Source organism: Rhinolophus sinicus, linkage group LG01 (genome assembly GCF_036562045.2).
Source record: "Rhinolophus sinicus isolate RSC01 linkage group LG01, ASM3656204v1, whole genome shotgun sequence".
NCBI classification, from domain to species: Eukaryota; Metazoa; Chordata; class Mammalia; order Chiroptera; family Rhinolophidae; genus Rhinolophus; species Rhinolophus sinicus.
Window position 1 is genome coordinate 28,213,221 of NC_133751.1, and position 19,918 is coordinate 28,233,138.

At 34.7% G+C, this 19,918-nt stretch overlaps 1 protein-coding gene and 1 non-coding gene across 2 annotated transcripts in view; one reads left to right on the forward strand and one right to left on the reverse strand.

Annotated features, from left to right (window-relative positions):
• RSRC1 (arginine and serine rich coiled-coil 1) overlaps positions 1 to 13,607 on the forward strand; it is a 371,018-nt gene extending 357,411 nt beyond the window's left edge. The window contains 3 exon segments of the mRNA XM_019732033.2: positions 4,911 to 5,017; positions 12,251 to 12,400; positions 13,059 to 13,607. Coding sequence (XP_019587592.2) covers positions 4,911 to 5,017; positions 12,251 to 12,400; positions 13,059 to 13,151 — 350 coding nt within the window. The 3' untranslated portion in view covers positions 13,152 to 13,607.
• LOC141568172 (U6 spliceosomal RNA) lies at positions 6,845 to 6,951 on the reverse strand. Its single transcript, XR_012491215.1, has one exon. It is a non-coding gene; the product is annotated as a U6 spliceosomal RNA (small nuclear RNA).
• Positions 13,608 to 19,918: the final 6,311 nt, after the last annotated feature.

Here is a 19,918-nt window from a genome sequence, read left to right on the forward strand (position 1 = left end):
GATTTTTTTAGTCCATAGTGACTGGCTTTCTGTTTCCATTATTTTTTAGTTTACTATTATGAAATATGTCTCCCTTCTACTGACATCTTATAAACAACCTATAGAATTCATTTTATTTCCAATAATATGTGTATCAAAAAGCATCAAGTACTAATATATATGTTTCCTTCATGTTTACCATGTTAATAATTAAAAACATCCTATAACTTTGATTCTCCCAATAACTTTGGCACTTTTCTTTATTTTTACCTCATGGCTGATGAATACAAGATGCTTTGTATGCAAAGCATTCATACCAAATATATAAACTATAACTAGTTTTAATTCACATTTTTCCCAGTCTTTAAAATTGGTACAGAGTTTTTAAATGCAAAATTGGCTTGTATAACTTAACCTGAATTTGAAACAATTTACTATATATTATTGATGTGTTTTATTCTGCTTCCCAAAATGACAGGGTTATAATCAAGACATATGTTTGTGGACATTGATATTAGAATTTTGAGTATGAAGCCATTTAAAACGTTTGTTAAGTCTCTTTTTTAAGACAGAATGAAGCTGGGCTACTATAAGGCTGAAAATGTAAATCTCTCATGAATCTTTCAAGTTTTAATTTAAATATCACTCTTACTCTTTAAATCAAATATCACACTCTTTAATTTAAATATCACCAGTAAACTGGTTCCTACATTGAAAGGTAAAAGCTATGTTGGTTTATTTTCATGTTGTAAGTCAGGCAAACTGGCTTTCCCTTATTTGCTCTGTCACTTTGTTAGTCCTGGATAATCTTTAAAAAGACGCAAAGATAATGTTCTGTTTTTCTCTAATCTTTCTCCTTCCTTCCTTTCTAATTTCTCCAGTGCTGTTTTGTTAAACATACTGGCTGGTTGTGTCCATATGTCCATATTTAAAAGTACAAACACTACAAACTTTAGACTTAGTACTGTTTGTGCATTCACCTCTGACATTTAAAACTAATGATGTGCTGTGTAAATTCAAATGAGAGAATATGTTAAAGAAAAAATCCAAAGGGTCAAACAGTTGATACATATGAGGTCATCTTAGTCAGAAATACTGTCTTTTGCTTAGGAATTAATGATTGTGAGCTAGTTAAGACCTATGTAAACAAATGTGTTTTCATATTGACAAATTAAAGTTGGGTCACGTGGAATGGTATCCATTATAATTTTTCTGTGCTATATTAACACTATTATACATGTAACTAACAAAAATATTATCCACTAGTATGGGGTGTGTTAATATTAATAAATTAGCTGGGCAAAGACTCATCTCATTTCACATGCTCAATTAGTACATTGCATAATTAAAATACACAGGAGCTTTTATTCTAAAGCATGTGGAGCTATTTGCTCTTCCATGACATTCTAACAGTGCTTTTATGTAGGAAAATATATTCTTCCAAAGATGGGTATGTTGGCTCTGGGGCTGTTACTTCCAAACATTCCATGCATGATTTCTCACATGAGAAAAGACTGGTTACAGCTGTCAGGGACACAGCTTCAGAAGCACTGTCTTTCCCTTAAACTGGAGCTTGCATAAGACTATGTAATTGTAATATGTGATTAGCCGAAAGTTGACACAATGATTTTTCATAAAATGTTAATTTTTTATGGAACTTAGGAAACCAAATATCTTCTCATACTCTCTAAAGTAGATCCAGCTATTATCCATGAAGCCTAAAATGCCAACATTTTTAAATGCCTTAGCTGAGTATATAGTAGCTCCTCACTTACCTATGTATTCATGTTAGCTTAGAGCAAGACTTTAAACAGCAAAGGTACGAACCATAATACTGCGTTTTTCCTGCCCAGCTAGTATGTGAAAAAAATATATATGAAATGACACATGCACATGGCTGTTTATTAAAGCATTAATTGTAAAAGCAAAAGACTGGAAACAACTCAAATGATCTCAAATAGGGCATTGGTGGGAAAAACTGTTAGGTTGGTACAAAAGTAATTGCGGTTTTTGCAATTATTTTTAACCTTTTTTTTTTTAACCCAATTACTTTTGCACCAACCTAATACCATAAAGCCATAAAATAGATTGCTATACAGCTATAAAACAGAATGAGGAAGACTCTATACTGTGAGACTATAGAGAGTGAAGACATACTTGTATTGTTAAGTGAAAGAATACACATAGGAATTTGTAGTGTGCTATTTTATGTAAGAAAGAAAAGTATATGTATACTTATATTTTCAAAAATAAACCATGGAAGGATAAAAATGAAAACCTAATAAAAATGATTACCTATGGATTGGGGGTAGAACCACAGGAATAGAAATGGATAGGAAACCTACACTTTTCTGAATGTTGTTTTAAGTTTTTGCTTTAGATCTATGTAAGTGTTTTATGCAGTTAAAAAACAAACATTAATCACAAAGGCAATAAAACAAAGCAAGACCTAAAAATCAAAAATGAACTGAAACAAATTAACCTAACTGTATATTAAGTTGGTAGCATAATCAAATGGAGAATTATTTCAAGTGACTTTAGCGACTAGTGTTTTGACAATTCATCATTGGAATAAATTCTAAGATAAAAAAAAACCATAAAGAAAATTTAAACTGCATTAATTCATCTTGTTGTTACTAGTAATGTTTACCTTCTTATTTTGAAACTAATACATACTCAGCTGACATATTAGGAAAAACAAGTAAGTACTATTGATCATTATTATGAAGGCCTAAGATGTAAGAGTAAGAGAAAACATATACAAACGTAAAACCAAAGACTAACTAAAAGTTTTATCATCTTTAATTTGGTTGGTAGTATCAGCATGAACTCATATTATTTTTTTCTCTCCTAAAAATATGCACAGGTTTGCCCCACTACCCAAAAGTAGAGCATTCCTATGAAAACTTTCTTAAGCCGAAATGGCATATAGCAAAGGAGCAATTACCATTCATTTATATGAAAAAAAATTTGAGCGTCCGTGACCCTAAAAGTAAATCATACCAGATAACGCATAAAACCTAAAGTAACATTAACCTCTATTGAAAGCAGTGCCACCCTCACCCCTTGGTGCCCGCCGCCTCTATCATGGATCGCTGCAAAACAAACTCTGAATGCTATTTTCACTTTTCACCTTTTTTAAAAATAAAATTGAAAATCCTCTTCGAATTTCTTTCAGTTGGCAAAAGCACGAACTAATGTAGGTTTTTTGTAAAAGTGAAGTGTCTAATGGGAACTTTCGAAAAACGGGGGTTACCTGTATTTCCTGTACCACCCACTGAAAAGGCTGAGGAGCAGTGCAATCCAGTAACAACGAGCACCCCTACTGCCCAAGTTGATGTCTCTAAATATCATTCCCCACTAAAAGGAGTCCAAGCTCTTTAGAGAAATGGCTCATTTCAGCCCCGGGACAGGAACTGTACTCAATGAGACTGGAACACCTTGTCCTGCCTTACCAACTAGGGATCATAGCAGAAAGATGCAGGAGCCAACTTGAAGAGGCTTTGGGTAGTCCCATTACCCAAAGGTGGACTAATGTGAGCATCAAAATATCAAAATGACTTACCATGGACTAAAATACATTAAATATATAAATATTTTTTAACTAAAAATGGTCATAGTTGGATAGAATTAATATAGGGAAAGAATTAAACATTTTTTCTGCCTTTTCCTGTACAGACTGTTTCACAGACACGAAATAGTTAATGAGGGGAGTTTTTCATTATAAAGGAAATCAGATCTAATAAATGCAGGGAGAATAATAGAATTGGAAGATCACCATTTTGCAACCAAAAATGAAATAATGGATCTAAGCAACAAACAAATATTAATACCTGCTAAAACTTGTAAGTGACAGGTTGTTGGAGTACTTTGTAACAGGAGGGTCAGGCTGACCTCATTTGGACCCACAGCTCAATCTTAATGTCACTGAAGGTGGGAGAAGTGCATCCTGACATGAAGTCATGTGAATCACACAGCACCACCTATAATGTGTTCTCTGTCTAAAGAAATTGAAACTGAATCTTATCAAGCCTCTAGATCTAACTACTGGTTTACACAAACTGTGAGTGGTAGAGGAACATGTTAAATGACACCAAGAGAGTCAAATCAGACAAATCCAGCATGTGGAAAATTTTAAAGGGCAGATGATCCAGTTTCTTCAATAAATAAATGGCAATGAACGGAAGGACAGTGGACTGTAAGTGATTAAAAGGGATTTAAGATACTTACCAACCAAGTGTAATGTGTAGACTTTGTTTGGATCCTGTTTCAAACAAACCAGCTCTAAAAAGACATATTTTTGGACAATCAGAGAAAAATTAAACGTGGACTGTATAAGGTGATATTAAGAAATTATTGATAATATTGTTGGATGTGAAGATGGTATTGTAGTTATGGTACAGTTTTGTTTTGTTGTTTTTTCTTAAGCCCTATCTGAGATGCCTACTAAAATATTTAGGAATGTCTGGGATTTACTTTTAAATACTCGAGGTCTACCCCAAAAAAATTGAAATGAGGAAGAATAGATTAAGAATAATAGAAAGTTAATGATTATAGAAGTGGATGACGGGTACAGGTGGATTTATTGTGCTCTTATTCGTTTTATATGTATTTCCATAATAAAATAGGGGGTTTTTTGTTTGTTTTTTTTAAAACCCTCCCACCAGATTAGCTTAGATCATTATGGCAGCACTTTCTCAGCAATGTTTTAGGTTTTAGGTGAGAATTTTAGTGTGTAGGAATGTTATATTTGCGGATCTTAGGGGAAAAAGAGTTTCTTGTTATAGCTTAACTATAATTTCTTTTCATGCAGTTAAATTTTGAAGTCATAAAATTACTTCATAGGAAGAAAGAAAGAACATTGCTTAGGTATAGTGTTGTTAACAAGCTTATATTCTAAAATACACTGACATTATACCCTCTTTTTTTAGACCAAGCCACCCTGGTAGAGCAAGTAAAAAGAGTAAAAGAAATTGAAGCCATTGAAAGTGATTCTTTTGTTCAGCAGACATTCAGATCAAGTAAAGAAGTCAAAAAGGTAAGTTTTCATTCAGGCATTATGAATAAGCCTTTAGATTCCAACTGAAGAGATGCTTTATTAATGGATTTCACTTAAATGTAAGTGCTTCTTCTAATAGATGAAGTAGGGTGAGAGTGTCAGCGTGTTATTGAGAGAGAATGAATCAGTGAGAATCAGTTTAACTTGTCAAAAAATGTACTGTAAAAATGTATCTGATGCCATTTTTATTTTAAAATTCATTCTGAGAAGACAAAGTAAAATGTCAACACATCAGTTCTGTAACAGTAATATGCATATCATGAACATATACGGTTTTATTTTCAAACATATACCTACTTTTTGAATTGACATTGCTAGAGAAAAGTGAGAAAAGGGCTTTAAAAATAAAATTATTACCCAAATAGTAACATAAATCTATACTTTTTGCCCAGATGGGTATCACTTATTCAACTCTAGTGAAAGGAGCTTCAATTGGCATTTTATTTCTGTTGAATATTTCATGTATTCTTTCAATCATTATTAGTGCTGCTGTTAGGAATATGTGTTCCTTTGGTAGGAAAAGACATTCCACTATGAAATGCATGTACTCTTTAATAATATACATATAACGAAGACATGGTATAGTTACCACTTACTCAAAATATTCTATATCTGTAAATACATTGACTGTATACTATCCTACTGGTGAATGTATGGTTACATATTTTTCTCTAATATTTAATATTAGATATTTAAATAGTTGTAAGTTTATAGGTGTTAAGTAGTTGTAAATTTGGAGCTGTTACATGTTTGTAAATATCCATTATCACCTTAAGATAAATTTTTCAAGATGAGTTATTCACTAAAGGATAATATTGTTTATTTTCACGCGTGTTCCCAAAGCCATCTTTCAAATGCCCCAGAAGTGCAAGAGTCTGCCTCTCAAACCCTGGTTAACAACAAGTCCTATCAGATTTTTGCATGTTTACTGACCTAAAACGTGAAAATTAACCTTTTGTGTTTCCATTAGCATTTCTTTTATTACTATATACTTCTTAAAATATACTTGTAAAAATAATTCAGTCTGGAAACAGGAATGGAGTATGTGCTGCATACAGGGAGCACAGAACTAGGCAGCTTCGGTTAGTCCACAGTCCCTGCCGTGTCGTTTTGTTTTCTTTTTTGGGGATAATTTTTTTTCCCTCTTTTCATTGGGGAATATTGGGGAACAGCGTGTCCCTCCAGGACCCATCTGCTTCATGCCAAGTCGCCACCCTCAATCTAGTTGTTGGGGGCGCAGCTCACTGCACTCTAACCCCTGAGCTAACCAGCTGCCCACCAGGGGCAGCTCACATTTTGTTGATTTAATTTGACCTTTTTGTAGTTTGCCTCCACACTTCTAAAAAGTAGAGCTGTGAAATGGACATTTATAAATATAGTTGCCCATTTTTTATAATATCTTACTCTAGCATATTAAAAGATGATTCGTATGTCCTAATTGAATTGTAACTTATTTTAAAAATTACTTTCCTACTTTTTGTTTTGTGAAGTTTATCCTGACTTCCCAGTTCTTATTGGACTTGCTTAAGACATAGCATTTTCTTTCTGTGGAAATAGTTATTCCTCTATAATTAGTACACTGGGTTTTCTTCTAAATAACTTTTTCCTATTTGGTACTAATTATTCATATAAAATTATTTTTTTATTAAAGTTTATTGGGGTGACAATTGTTAGTAAAGTTACATAGATTTCAAGTGTACAATTCTGTAATACATCATCTATATCTCACATTGTGTGTTCACCACCCAGAGTCAGTTCTCCTTCCATCACCATATATTTGACCCCATTTACCCTCTTTTACAACCCAAAAATATGGAATGCTTCACAAATTTGCATGTCATCCTAGCGCAGGGGCCATGCTAATCTTCTCTGCATCGGTCCAGTTTTAGTATATGTGCTGCCGAAGCGAGCACACAAAATTATTTTTAATACCATTCTTCTCCTCCAAGATACTAGTAGCTCTTCCAATTAACAGTGGAATTGGCAATGAGCAAGGAAATTGATCAAAAACCTACTTGATATAGAAGAAAGAGCATGGGCTTTGGACTCAAGGAGATCTGAGTTTGAATCTTAACTCCCACACTTCCTGCCTTAATTTGGGATCTTGAGCAAGCTTCTCGACCTCTTTGGGCCTCAGTTTCCAGATTCATAAAAGAGCTAATCATACCTACTTTTTGGAGTTGTTGAGGATTAAATATAATCATTATCAAATGTTGAGCATAGTTCTAGATCCAATAAATGTTTATTTTTAAATAACATACTCTAGCATCTGGTATTTGATATCTAAGTACGTTCTATAAATTAAGCATAATGCTTGAAAGCTTGAATTACTCTAGATGCTCAATCTGTCTTACGTATTAACACCTTAACCCATTACATTTCTCTAATATGTCCATTATTTTCCCCAAGTCTCCGTGCTTGCCAGTAAGACAGACCTCTTGCTGAGAAACACAGAAATTCTTAGACGTCTGGTTTCACCTTAAAAGTCTTTTGAAATGTATAAATGTAATAATGTCTGTATATTTGAATTTTGGGATTAGTAATATTTTTACCTCATTGTATCGCCTAGAAAGTTTTAAAAGATTATTTCCCTATAGGTTATTAATCTTAAAATAGCTAACTAAATCCAGGAGAAAAAACTCTTCTTTCCAAATCTATAACAAAATCCTAAATAGCTATATGGCTTTCTATGGGACGAATATAAAGGAATTTCACCTAAATCTCTGATCAAAGGGAGCACCATTAATAATTATTTTAATAGTTAGTTTCTGTTTCCTTTAGTTTTTAGTGCTGAGTTGGAATTTATGCTCACCTTCAATATACTTTTTTTAATACTTCTAATTTAGATGCTACCATTAGAGATGAGAGGACTGAGATGGAATAGCCGTCTCCATTTTGTAAGGAACCTTCATAAATCTGTGTGAAAAAAACCCATCATCTGTTTCAACTATCTTTTAAAAACAAGTTTCCTCTAGCAATAATTCATAGAAAGAAATAATATCAATTCTGGAAAGCCTAGAATTAGCTAGTTCTACGTTGGATAAGTATGACAGAGAAGCAAATGCAGCCAGAAATATTATTAATCCAGCACTGTGAGTTGAGCCACTTAGAAATTATTTAGTTAAAATATTTACCAACATTTTTATTTCTTTCCTTTAAAATCAAAACCAAATTACAGTAAATCTTGGGTTTAGCAATTGGAAAGCAATGGTCAAAAGCATGAAATGTAGAGTCAGGCAGACTTGGAACCACGTTCTGATTCCGCCATTTTCTGGCTATCCATTCTTAAACTAGAACCTCATTAAACCTTGGCTTTCTTATCTTAAAATGGGGATGATACCATTTTAAAAAGATGGCAGAGGATTTTAAAAAGATGAACAAGTTACTTTACATAGAACACTTAGCCAAGTGCCTGGCACATAGAAGATACTCCAGAAATGGAAGCTGTTTCCACTTCTCTGCCTCCTCCCGCGGCTTCCCCTCCTCATCTTACTGAATACTGACGGCTGTGTTTGTCTGTGGCTTCCCTAAGAGGAATTGTAGATATAAAGATTCCCATTTTGAATGGGCCGGAGATTGTTGTAATTTTTTATGGTTTATAGACCCTAAATTTTTTATTTGAGGCTTGATGACCTACTGTATTCCTGAGCAAATAATTGAAAATTATGTCACAGCTTTTACACAGTGACTTACTGGTATCCTGTACAAACATCGGTTTTGGACCAGTTTGTTTCAACACAGCCTTTTGGAAACGTTAAAGCAAATGATGTATAACAATGTTGTATCCTAGCCCCACTTTTTTATATTTAAATAACTTAAAATAACTAAAATAATAATAGCCACCATTAAGACTAAACACTTAACATATATAATTTATCTAATATCGCAGTATCCCTTATTTATAGCTAAGGAAGCTGAGACTCAGCAAATTTTATAACTCCTGGTCAAACTGCTGATAAACAACAAGAAGCAACATTTAAACCAAATTTGTCCAACTTCAGAGCCCATGATTTTCCTAGTAATGTCTCTCATAATTGTGAGCTCAATGCACATTCCCTGTTGTAGTATAAAGAAAGCATGCATTGAAAAGTAGGAAGTGGCACCAATAGGGGGATATGCTAAAAGCCTCAGAAGATGGCATTTACCTTGGTGAATGTACAGTAGTCTAAAGTATTAACCATCCAACACTGGACTTTTATTAGTCACTATGTTTTAAAATGATCAGAAGAGCAGTGGTGGGCCAACAATGAATAAATTCACACTTGACTATAATATGAAACAGAAGCCAATTTATTAGTTTAGAACAGGGGTGTCCAAACTTTTTTCAACATTTTTCACCAAAGGCCATATGCGGTAAAATACACAAACAGCGGGCCACTCACTCGAGGTGAAGTACGTATTGTCTCACCTGGTTTATTTAAGTAAACTAAATATAGTTTGGGAATTTGCTGCGGGCCAATAAAAAATGGATTGTGGGCTGCAGTTGGCCCGCGGGCCGCAGTTTGGATACCCCTGGTTTAGAACATAATAACCCTTTCCAGCTTCTAAAATGTCTGTGTCTGCAGTATAGGGTAGGGATTCAGGATACCAAAGAAGCTGAATTATTTATCAGGAGATTACTTAGCAAAGGGAGGTAAATTATCTGGAGGACTATTTCATCCACATCATGGGGAGACGTGATGGGCTATCCCTGATGCATAGCCAAGGCTAACTCTCTTGAGGAGTAAATTACCCATGACCCAAGTTTCAACATCTTTCTTTCTTGGAAAGTCCTACATGCATTGGTATAAAGTTTGTATCTCTGAAAAAGGCTTTTCTTTACTAGCCAGCCCTCTTCAATTGGTAGAGTCTTTTTTATCTATGTTAATTCCACTAATTAAGGTAGGGTGCTCTGACCAGAAAAGTGGCTATTACCAATGACATGCTAGACACGGTGTCCCCGCAGTACATATCGAGTTAACTAGTTTAACCCTCTGCAATCATATTTCTCTTGTGGGAGATCGTCTAATAGCTCCTGCTATATTATCAACTTCAGGAACCAAGATGCAGTTTGTTTAAACTGTTGTCCCTAATAAGCTTATTACCAACTATTCAACTTTAAAATTGTTATATGTGGCAAATAATCCGCCTGTGTCCAAAAGGTCATTTGTTCTTTCACTTGGAAGTACAATTTAAAACACTTTTTTCCAAACTGGACCACCAGGTGGCAGTGCTACTCAAAGCCAGAGGTATAGTAGTGGCCATGTTGAGGGTTTTGTAAGTCAAATTTTCTCTAACAATTTAACTCACTTAAATAAAGAAGCAATTAATGGTTCTTATCACACATTTTAATTACCCATTATTAAATAATAACTTTCATGCTCTGATTCTGACCTCTGAGAAGTTCACTTATGTGTGTATAAGAACCTCTCAAAGAAAACTTTAATGTACCGTGTAGTTAAAATTGAATGAGATTACTTGGTTTTTATAATAGAGTATTATCTCTGCCATATCTTTGGCAACTGGAATAACAGCAATCCACAGTTTTTCAAGGCAGTGCAACACAGACAGCCTGTCGTCTAGCTAAGTCCTATCAAAGCATGGCTGAGATATGCAGAATGACATGCTCTCCTATTCTCTGCAGAGCAACATAGACTACCACAAATGATGTCCTGGACCTCATGGATTAGCATACTTCCCAGTGTTCCCTATGCAGAATGTTGGGCTTTACTGGTATTATATGTCCTCGGTTTTAGAAAGGGTCGGTACAATATCACTTAGTGCTATGAGCCTTCAAGGTCGGTATGTTGAAGACATAGAAATGTTTGAGACCTGGAGGGGGAAAAGTACTGAAGAAAACTGCCAAATCAAATTTAACAAATATTTCTTTAAATATTTCTGTCACTTGTTACAATTTGTGATTATGTATTTATTTTTGATATTTATTTGTTTGTAATCTGTCAGCCCCATTAGCAAAATGCAATCTCCACTTGGGACGGGGAACCTATCTATTTCATTCTCCCTGTGAACCCAGTGCTTAGCAATTCATAATGCTCAGCAAATACTGGTTAATAGATGGATCGCTAATTCTAAGATGAGTTATTCTAATTAACTCATCATGCGTATTTCATTTTCTAGATGTTTTTTCTCAGTGAAATGTTCAGGAGTACGTAAGTCAAAAGAAAATGGAAATTGAAAAACTATAGGTGTAAAGCCAATAGTTGTAGGAAAAAAGGCTAAAAAGTTGAATTAATCTTCCAATTGTCTTGATTTTTTTATTTTAACTTTGAATTTCAACTTCTCATCTAATCCATTCCATAGTATCCCTGAAACCTTGCTGCTAATCAGCCACTTCCCTGGCCTTCTCCTTTCTCAGGGAAGGAAATACTAGAATTAACCCAAGTTAGCACGATACTGCTGGATCCTTCCAGGCAGGAACGATAATTTATTAGTGCTTTTGTACCCAGCACTTAGCATAGAGCCTGGCACATACTATTCTATACAATGGAATATTATTCAGCAATAAAAAGGAATGAAGTACTGAAATGAACCTTGAAAACATTATGCTAAATGAAAGAAGCCAGTCACCAAAAAACACATATTATATGATTCCTTGCATGCAAAATGTCCAGAATAGGCAAGTCCATAGAGACAGAAAGATTAGTGGTTGCCTGGGGATGGGCGGGTTGGGGAGAAACGGAGCGCAGTGGCTGCTGATGGGTATGGTTTGGGGAGGATGATGAAAACGTTCTAAAGTTGCCTGTGGTGGTGGTTACAAAACTGTGGATATGCTGAAAGCTATATGAATTGTAATATGTGAATTCTATCTCAGTAAGACTTATTAAAAAAACAAAAACAAATAACCTTTGAATTTGCTTTTTATACCTAAAAAGGCCGACACATCTAAATGCTGGAGATTTGTTACAAGCTTATTTTGATAAATAGAATTGAGATATATGAAATAAATTGTATTCAATGGTATAGACTCCTAAGTACCAATTTCTTAAGAAAATGATGCTGATCATAAGAAATGAGAAACATTTTCCCAATGTTTTTGTATTTGTTTGCTTGTTTTAGGAATCATTATTTCTTATTGAATAAACGATGGCCTTTTTGTGATTAGTATCATCTCACAGGAGATGAACAATTATTATTCAAAATCAGAAATAGTATTAAAGCAACATTCTAGTTGTACATTGTGATGCAATTAATAAGATGTGCTTTATTATTCAGTCAGTGGAACCTAATGGACCCAGTGCGGCTGCAGCTCCAGGACCAGCGTCAGTAGTTGCTGATCTCCCCAGTGACGAAAAAGAAGTCGACCCTGGCAGCATCCCCACTGCTATCAAGTACCAAGATGACAATTCTCTGGCTCATCCCAATGTAAGATGTTTAAACCTTAAGAATGTCAATTGAAGTCTAGTTAGCTGAACTAGTTCCCACTGTTGTCCCTTTGTGCTGGCGACAAGAAGACCATTGAAGGAAATGGATTCGTATGTTGTGATTTGCTAAAAATAGGCAGCTGGCCTCCAGCCCTTGGAACTGTTACATGTATTTGAATGTGGTATGTCCAACTCATGTTGCCTGACTTTTAGAAGTATTCTTTCTATGGGTAACAAAAAAATGGACGAAAAGAAGGGCTTTGTTTTGTTTTTAATCTGGCACTTCAAGGTCTCATTCAGGCTCAGGTCCGCTTGGTTCACTGAGTGTGGGCACGTCACTGGCATCATATTTTGCTCTCTTCTGTGAAATAGTATCATTTCACTGTGTGTCTCAGAAAGCATGGAGGAAATAAACTTCACAAAATAAGGTATAAAATTGTTAACCAAATGATGATATTATTAGTCCTTTTACTCCAAGGCTATCTAAGCATTATTAATTCCAAATAGGTGATCTTTAATTATGAAGTCATGAAAAATTGAACAGTATCCAAATCTTGTGCTGAAAGATTATTCTATAAAAGTGATTTGTTTCATGTACGGTCAAGTCCAAGTTTCTCACAGACATTAACATTTTTTTCTTTTTCTTTTTCTTATTTCAGTTATTTATTGAGAAAGGTGATGCTGAGGAAAAGTGGTTCAAGAGATTAATTGCTCTTCGACAAGAAAGGCTAATGGGCAGTCCTGTGGCCTAAATAATATGTATGGTTGAATTAACAGTAATATTGTAAATTTAGGTTTTTAAATCCCAAATTAACTTTTTATTCTTAAAAAGAATTGACCCGATTATATAAAAAGGTAATCTCATTTCATTCATTTCTCATATAGGCTTGAATATTTGTTGATTCGAACTTAAACATTGTGACTATTAAAACTAGTGTAAAATTTAAGAATGCATGAAAATGTCATACTATTAATAAAGCTAATCCTGAAAAGATCAGTGTTAAATGGCACACAGTAGTGTTTTGCGTACAATTTTTAAAATATCAAGTTGTCATTTAAAGACACAATTTTGATTAATCTTGCATATGTAAGAAATAAACTATAAGCTATAAATTGAAATTTCATCTTCCATGTATTATGAAACCATTTTGAATCTTTTATCTCACTTGACTGCAAAATTATAGGACAATAAAAAGCACTCTAAACAATTTAAGCAGAATGAGTGTGTTACTATTAAAAGAATAATATATTTATTGAAAAAATTTCTTGAAAATTAAATAAATTGATGGTTTATTGCTTAGAGATTAGCTTTTACTAAGGCTCCTTTGAACCATGCTAGCAGATCCCAGCTCATTCTTTTAGAAATCACATGTTCATGCTAGACCTAACCAGCTGGCAAAATACCCATGATGGGGAAATCATTTCTGAGAAAACTGACAAGAGCTCTCACTTCAATCTTACTTAACCAACTGCTGTTCCCTTCGAGGAAGCCAGCTACCGTATTTTGTTGTGTATAATGGGCACTTTTTTGGCCCAAATTTGTGAGGGAAAAATAAGGATGTGCATTATACATGGGTAGTACTAATTCCATATTTATACAAATGTTTTTAATTATTTTATTTATGCTTATGAGTTAAAAGAATAACTCTAGAAATCAATAATGATATCCATATGCAAAATAATACCCTGGAATACGATATGTAATCGGTTTTGTTGAACTTATGACAAACTTGCAATGACTACAAAGTGTTCTTGGCCTTCTGTGATGCATAAATATTGTAAATTTGTTACCGATACATAAAATTTCTTGTACCTTCTTCCATCTGTTTTTGTGTTTTGTAATTATTTGTTACATAAAATTTCTTGTACCATAATATGTTAAAAAATAAATGCTAAAATTCCTTTATAATACAAGAAACAAATACATAAATGTAAACAAATAAAAATTTGAATTAAAAAATTAAAACGAAAGATTTATATCCCCCTGAAAGTTTGGGCCAAAACGGGTGCACATTGTACATGGGAGTGCATTACACACGGCAAAATACGGTAATTGTAATTTTGCTAAGGCTATCTGTCATTGCAGAATACCTTTCTCTAGTAGCTGAATGGAAATCAGCTATGCATTCCATACTGAACGTGCCAGAGATAAGGACTTTTAGGCCTTGCCTTACAAAACTAGTTTTGAACAGTTGACATGAGTATTTCCCTTTCCTATTGTGTTGTGTTGTCTCTTCTCATTCTAATTTAGTCTCTATGAAGACTCTACCTCCGAACACAAGAGAAGTATGAAAAGTTCTTGGGACAGGATTACCAATCTATAGGACATTTTAATGCCATCTCTTTTTGTATTTCTGCAACTACTAAAATTCTAATCCCTGTTAAAAATGAAAAACATGAAGAGCTTTTAATTGCAAAGGTGTGGAAAGTAGACTGATGATAAAATACTTGTTTTCATACAAACATGTTTTCACATTCTAAATACATGCTAGTGTTCTTTTTTCCCTTAGCTATAAGTGCCCAGTATGAACTCAGGTTTGTATGGTTTTTAATCTAGGTATACAAATTTTTAGTGACTTAAAAGGGATTCATTTCTGAAAGAATTTTGTATTTCATTCTTTGCCCAAGTTGTAAACAGTAAAGTACTATCATCTTTTGGAAAGTACATTTTTAGTGGTCTAGGTGAGAATATGGGTTGTCGTTTGGGCCACTAGTGATTCTCCAGAGAACCCGGACTAGGCATTTTTTCTCGGTATGACTGATGTTCCTCATCTATAAAGCAGTGAAAACATTATGATCGTCTTTAATTATGTTTCACATCAGTGTTCCTCTGTGGCAAGTAGCCCAATACAGAAGCTTGAACTGCCTCTTTGTGCTAGGCAGTAAAATATGAATAGATTTGTATTTTAAAGCTAAATTTTTCACATGGATGGAGAATCCAGTTATTTTTTTTAATTAAATTTTCATCCCTACAGGAACTCATTGTCTATGCCCCTCCTTCCTGATTTCTAACATGATGCATTTTAATGTATTATGAACTGCGTTTACTTGCATTCCTATTGAAGACTACAGTATTACCACACAAGCCAAACCAAATTTAATGAGAAAGACTTCATAGAACACTATCGAACACACCACCAAACTCAGGCTGATGCATCCTGGCCCCCTTTGATATCCTAATATAATGAGTCTATAAAACACAACAATACCTTTCATGTCACTGATTAATGATAACAATTTGGACCTACATAAAACCTCAAAGTGTTTTTTGAACATTTATTTTGTGCAAAATGATGAGTACTAATAATACAAGTCGGCTTTTCATTTCTGAAGTGAGTACATTCTCAGGGAAAATGGAGTAAGAGCACTTTTTTCAGGCACTCCTTAATTAGGAGGAGGGAGATACCTAAGGATATAAGGACAGAACACTTTCAGTCATTCACCTACCTTGCTTCAGCATCCTAGCATGTGAAATGAGAATACTAATAGTGGACTTGCCTACTTGGATTTTTCAGTAAAATAACCTATGAGAAAGCCCTTAATGGAAAAAGTTTACTATTTATACCAAGGAAACATTTTGGCACGGTAGCCATCTTAATGAAATATGGAACAAATTGTTGCATGGATAATGATTTTAAAAGCTACACCCCAACTTCAGTGTACTCCTTATTATGTATATGTTTAAACTGCAGTGTCCAGTAGACCCTATTCCAGCTGTCCCAAGTTCCCTCATCTCCCTCCCTGCCAAGACTACAAGATACCCTTGTTCTACAGTTAGTCACCTGCCATGTACTTACTTGCTTGAGGAATCTCAGGTCTCCTTCAGTCATATTTACCCTTTTTTTTTGTTTTATACCTAGCTTGTGCTGGGCACAATAAGGACAGTGGGTATATAGAGGTGAATCCAGTGGGGAGTCTCCCCTCAAGAGGCTTGGTTATGAAGCCCCAACGTGTGTATGATATAAGAGATACAATATTTAGTGGCAGAAGAGAGGACATGTTTGCAAAGGAGAGGGAAATTACTCCAAGTTAGAAAATTAAAGAAGTGGAAGAAATGAAATCCCATTAAATGGAAGAAATCACAACTGAACAAAGACTTGAAAGGATAAGAAAGCTCCTGGAGCCACAGGAACCCACAGCCATCCACAGCCATCTTCCCGATAGCTGCTCTAGACGGCTGGGAATTGTTGCAGTTCTAACCGAGGGAAGAGTCCCTCTCATAAGAGGGGCCCCGCCCTCTCAATCTTATTAAAAATACAGGCAATACTTGAGGTTCCTGGTCACCCTCTGGCTTTCTCCGTCCATTTCTTCCTTTTGATGGCGAATTGGCTGAGCCAGGCTTTCATATGGCGACTGGCATCAGTAGTCTTGTATCCCCACTGCTTGTCAGCCAAGATGACGAGCTGAGCTGTGCAGTGGTAGCTGAAAGGAAGCTTTCAATACCTCAAAGAAAGAATTACATCTACCAATAAGGCCTTGCACAGCCATGTGGACCGTTGTATGTTCCCTGATACACTTTTTCCACCATGTACTGTGGAAATCATAGTTTTGGAACTAAAAGATACAGTTCAATTGCCTGCGGTTAGATCCCTCCCCAAATTTCTTTTGGCTTGGGCATCAAGTGAAAATATTTGAGTGAGCAAATAAGATAGTAACAAAAGCTAGACATGGGACATTTTCGGTCACTAAATTAGGGATGAATTGATCTGGAATTCTTGCACCCGTGTTACTCTTTCCTTCCCCCTTTTCCCAACCCCAAAATTCCTTCTGAGTATTAGAGATTTTATTCCAGCTCTTGGCCATTACTCAATCGGTGCAGTGCTTGAATTGTTTAGAAAATGTTTAAATGTCATCCTTTAAAATGTAAGCCTCACTCTTTGGAACTCCCTCATGAAGTAATGGAAAAATCATCTTGACAAGAAAATATCTGAGTTTTTACAGAAGAACAGAAATAAAAATGGAGGTAAGAGAACACTGAATTCTCAAATTATCTTTATCTTTTATCATCGGGATGGACATTGATCAATATATTCAGCTCTATTTAATGGGTTTTTTTTCTTTTTTCTAAATCAAAGAAAACGTTCTGTCATAATATATTTCCAAATTATTTTTTGCTATTGTTACATCCCCGAAATCTAGCCTATGCATGGCACAAAGAACGCTTTTAAGAAATATTTTTCAAAGAAAAAGGAATGTATTTGTTCATCTCAAATGGGCAGTCTGTTTATCAGTCTGGTTATTTAAATTACTAAAGCTATTTGGAGCCAGTGCAAAAATAAATAGGTGTCTGGGTATATAACCAAAATAATTGAAAGCAGGGTCTCAAAGAGAGATTTCTACACCCAGGTTCAATGCAGAATTATCTATGATAGCTAAAACATGGAAGCAACCCAAGTGTCCATGGATGGATGAATGGATAAATAAAATGTGGTCTATACATGCAATGGAATATTGTTCTGCCTTACAGAGGAAAGAAATTCTGCGATATGCTACAACATGGATGAACCTTGAGAACATTATACTAACTGGAATTATCCAATCACAAAAAGACGAACACTATATGATTCCACTTATATGAGGTACTTAGAGTAAGACATCAAAATCATAAAGACAAAGTATAATGGTGGTTGCCAGGGGTTGATGGGAGAGGGAAAGAGGAGTCATTGTTTAATGGGTATAGAGCTTCAGTTTTACGAGATGAAAAGAGTTTTATGGGGATGGATAATGGTGATGGTTGCACAACAGTGCAGATGTATTTAATACCAGTGAACTATACACTTAAAAATGGTTAAGATGGTAATTGTTATGTGTATTTTACCATATATATGTATATATGGTGAGTTTTATAACCAAATTAGTTTTGTTTCTCTTTTTGTCTCCAAATATCTCTGAGCTGACAGAGGCCTTTGGATATCATGGGGAAGTACAGAATACACAGTGCCTTCTCTGTTGCATGAAGGACTAACAACAGTGGGGCTAGAGTTTAAGCAAGAATCTTACTAGTCCTGCACTTGCCCCAACTTTCTTTCTGGTCTAATTTTTTCATTGTATAAAATTTCAAATTATATGTATGTGGTCATTCAGGATCCACTTGCTGTCGCTTGTGATTGCTCTCCTTGAAAGGTATAGGTCAATTTTCAAGAAATAAAGGCTACCAATATAGTAATCCAACATTTTAAACTCAACAGTGTACCCTTTTATTTTTAGGTCTCGAAAAGGAATGGCCAAACGATCCTGTTGCAGTTCTCAGAATGATGAACTGAACTGACCCTCTCTTATTAGCATCTTGTAACATGGTACTCAGACTTTTAACTCACCTACTTTATAACTAATAAGAGAAGGTAACAAGTGATTAGTAAATAGGTTAGCATTCACCACAGCCTAGAAAATACCAGAGACTCAAGTTTCTTTTTGGGGTCCTTAACTCAATGTTCCACTTTCTAAGTATTTTTATCTTGTTGTAATTCTGAAATACAATTCCCAAGAGACATTGTTCAATTAATTTCTAAATCCCTTTGAAAGTCATTTACACAGACTTTGGTGAGCTTTGAAAGAGTTATAAAAATATGCTTTTTCTCTTATTTTTTGAAAAGCATATTTTAGAATTCCCACAGTCTATGACAAAAATCTCTGTCCTTTTACTAACGATGGCAGCATAAATCTGAGATATATTTTCACTTTTGGAGTTAAAAAAAATCAATATAATTTAAATGTCAGTGGGGGATTTCAATACTGGGTTCCAGTTCATATGTGGAATTTTTAAAATAAATATGAGTGGCCACCATTTTACTCAACTAATTCTCTTTCTGTTAGGTCCTTCATTTTTTTCAGTATTTATATGTTTTCTAGAAATTATATAATTTAAATATGACAGCTAGCAAATGTCAGGTAATTTACTAATCTGCTTATTTGTTAACATTGTTTAAATAACAGGCAACAGCCTGATAAAAGAATACACAAAAGGTAACCAAGAATTAAGTTTTTTAAGTGATAGTGTCCCCATTTTTGTGATTTGTGTTTGTGTTTTTCATTGAAAACTGTTAAAAAGGATGATGGAAGGAGAACTGACTCTGGGTGGTGAACACGAAATGTAATCTATAGATGCTGTAATACAGAATTGTACAACTGAAAGCTATGTAACTTTACTAACAGTTGTCACCCCAATGAACTTTAATTGAAAAACAAAAGAAAAAGAAAACTATTAAAAAGGAAAGTCATCCATATGCAGCCAACTTTTGAATGTAAAACAATGTCTGCCCTTCCTGTTGTGCTGCCTCCTTGTGTCTCCCCAGCCAGTGACCTTGTTAACAGCCCTCCCCAGCCTTGGCCTGTGCTGAAACAGATATCCCTCTGCAGATACTGACACACGGGCTTTCTTTTCAGACCATGAAAACAGATTGGGCTGCACTTAACGTTTCTCCCTGGTTACATCCCTTGGATAACTTTGCAAAGCAGTATGTCTATGTGCATCATTCTTTTAAATGGCGCCTCATTAAATGGCATCTCATTCTTTATAATG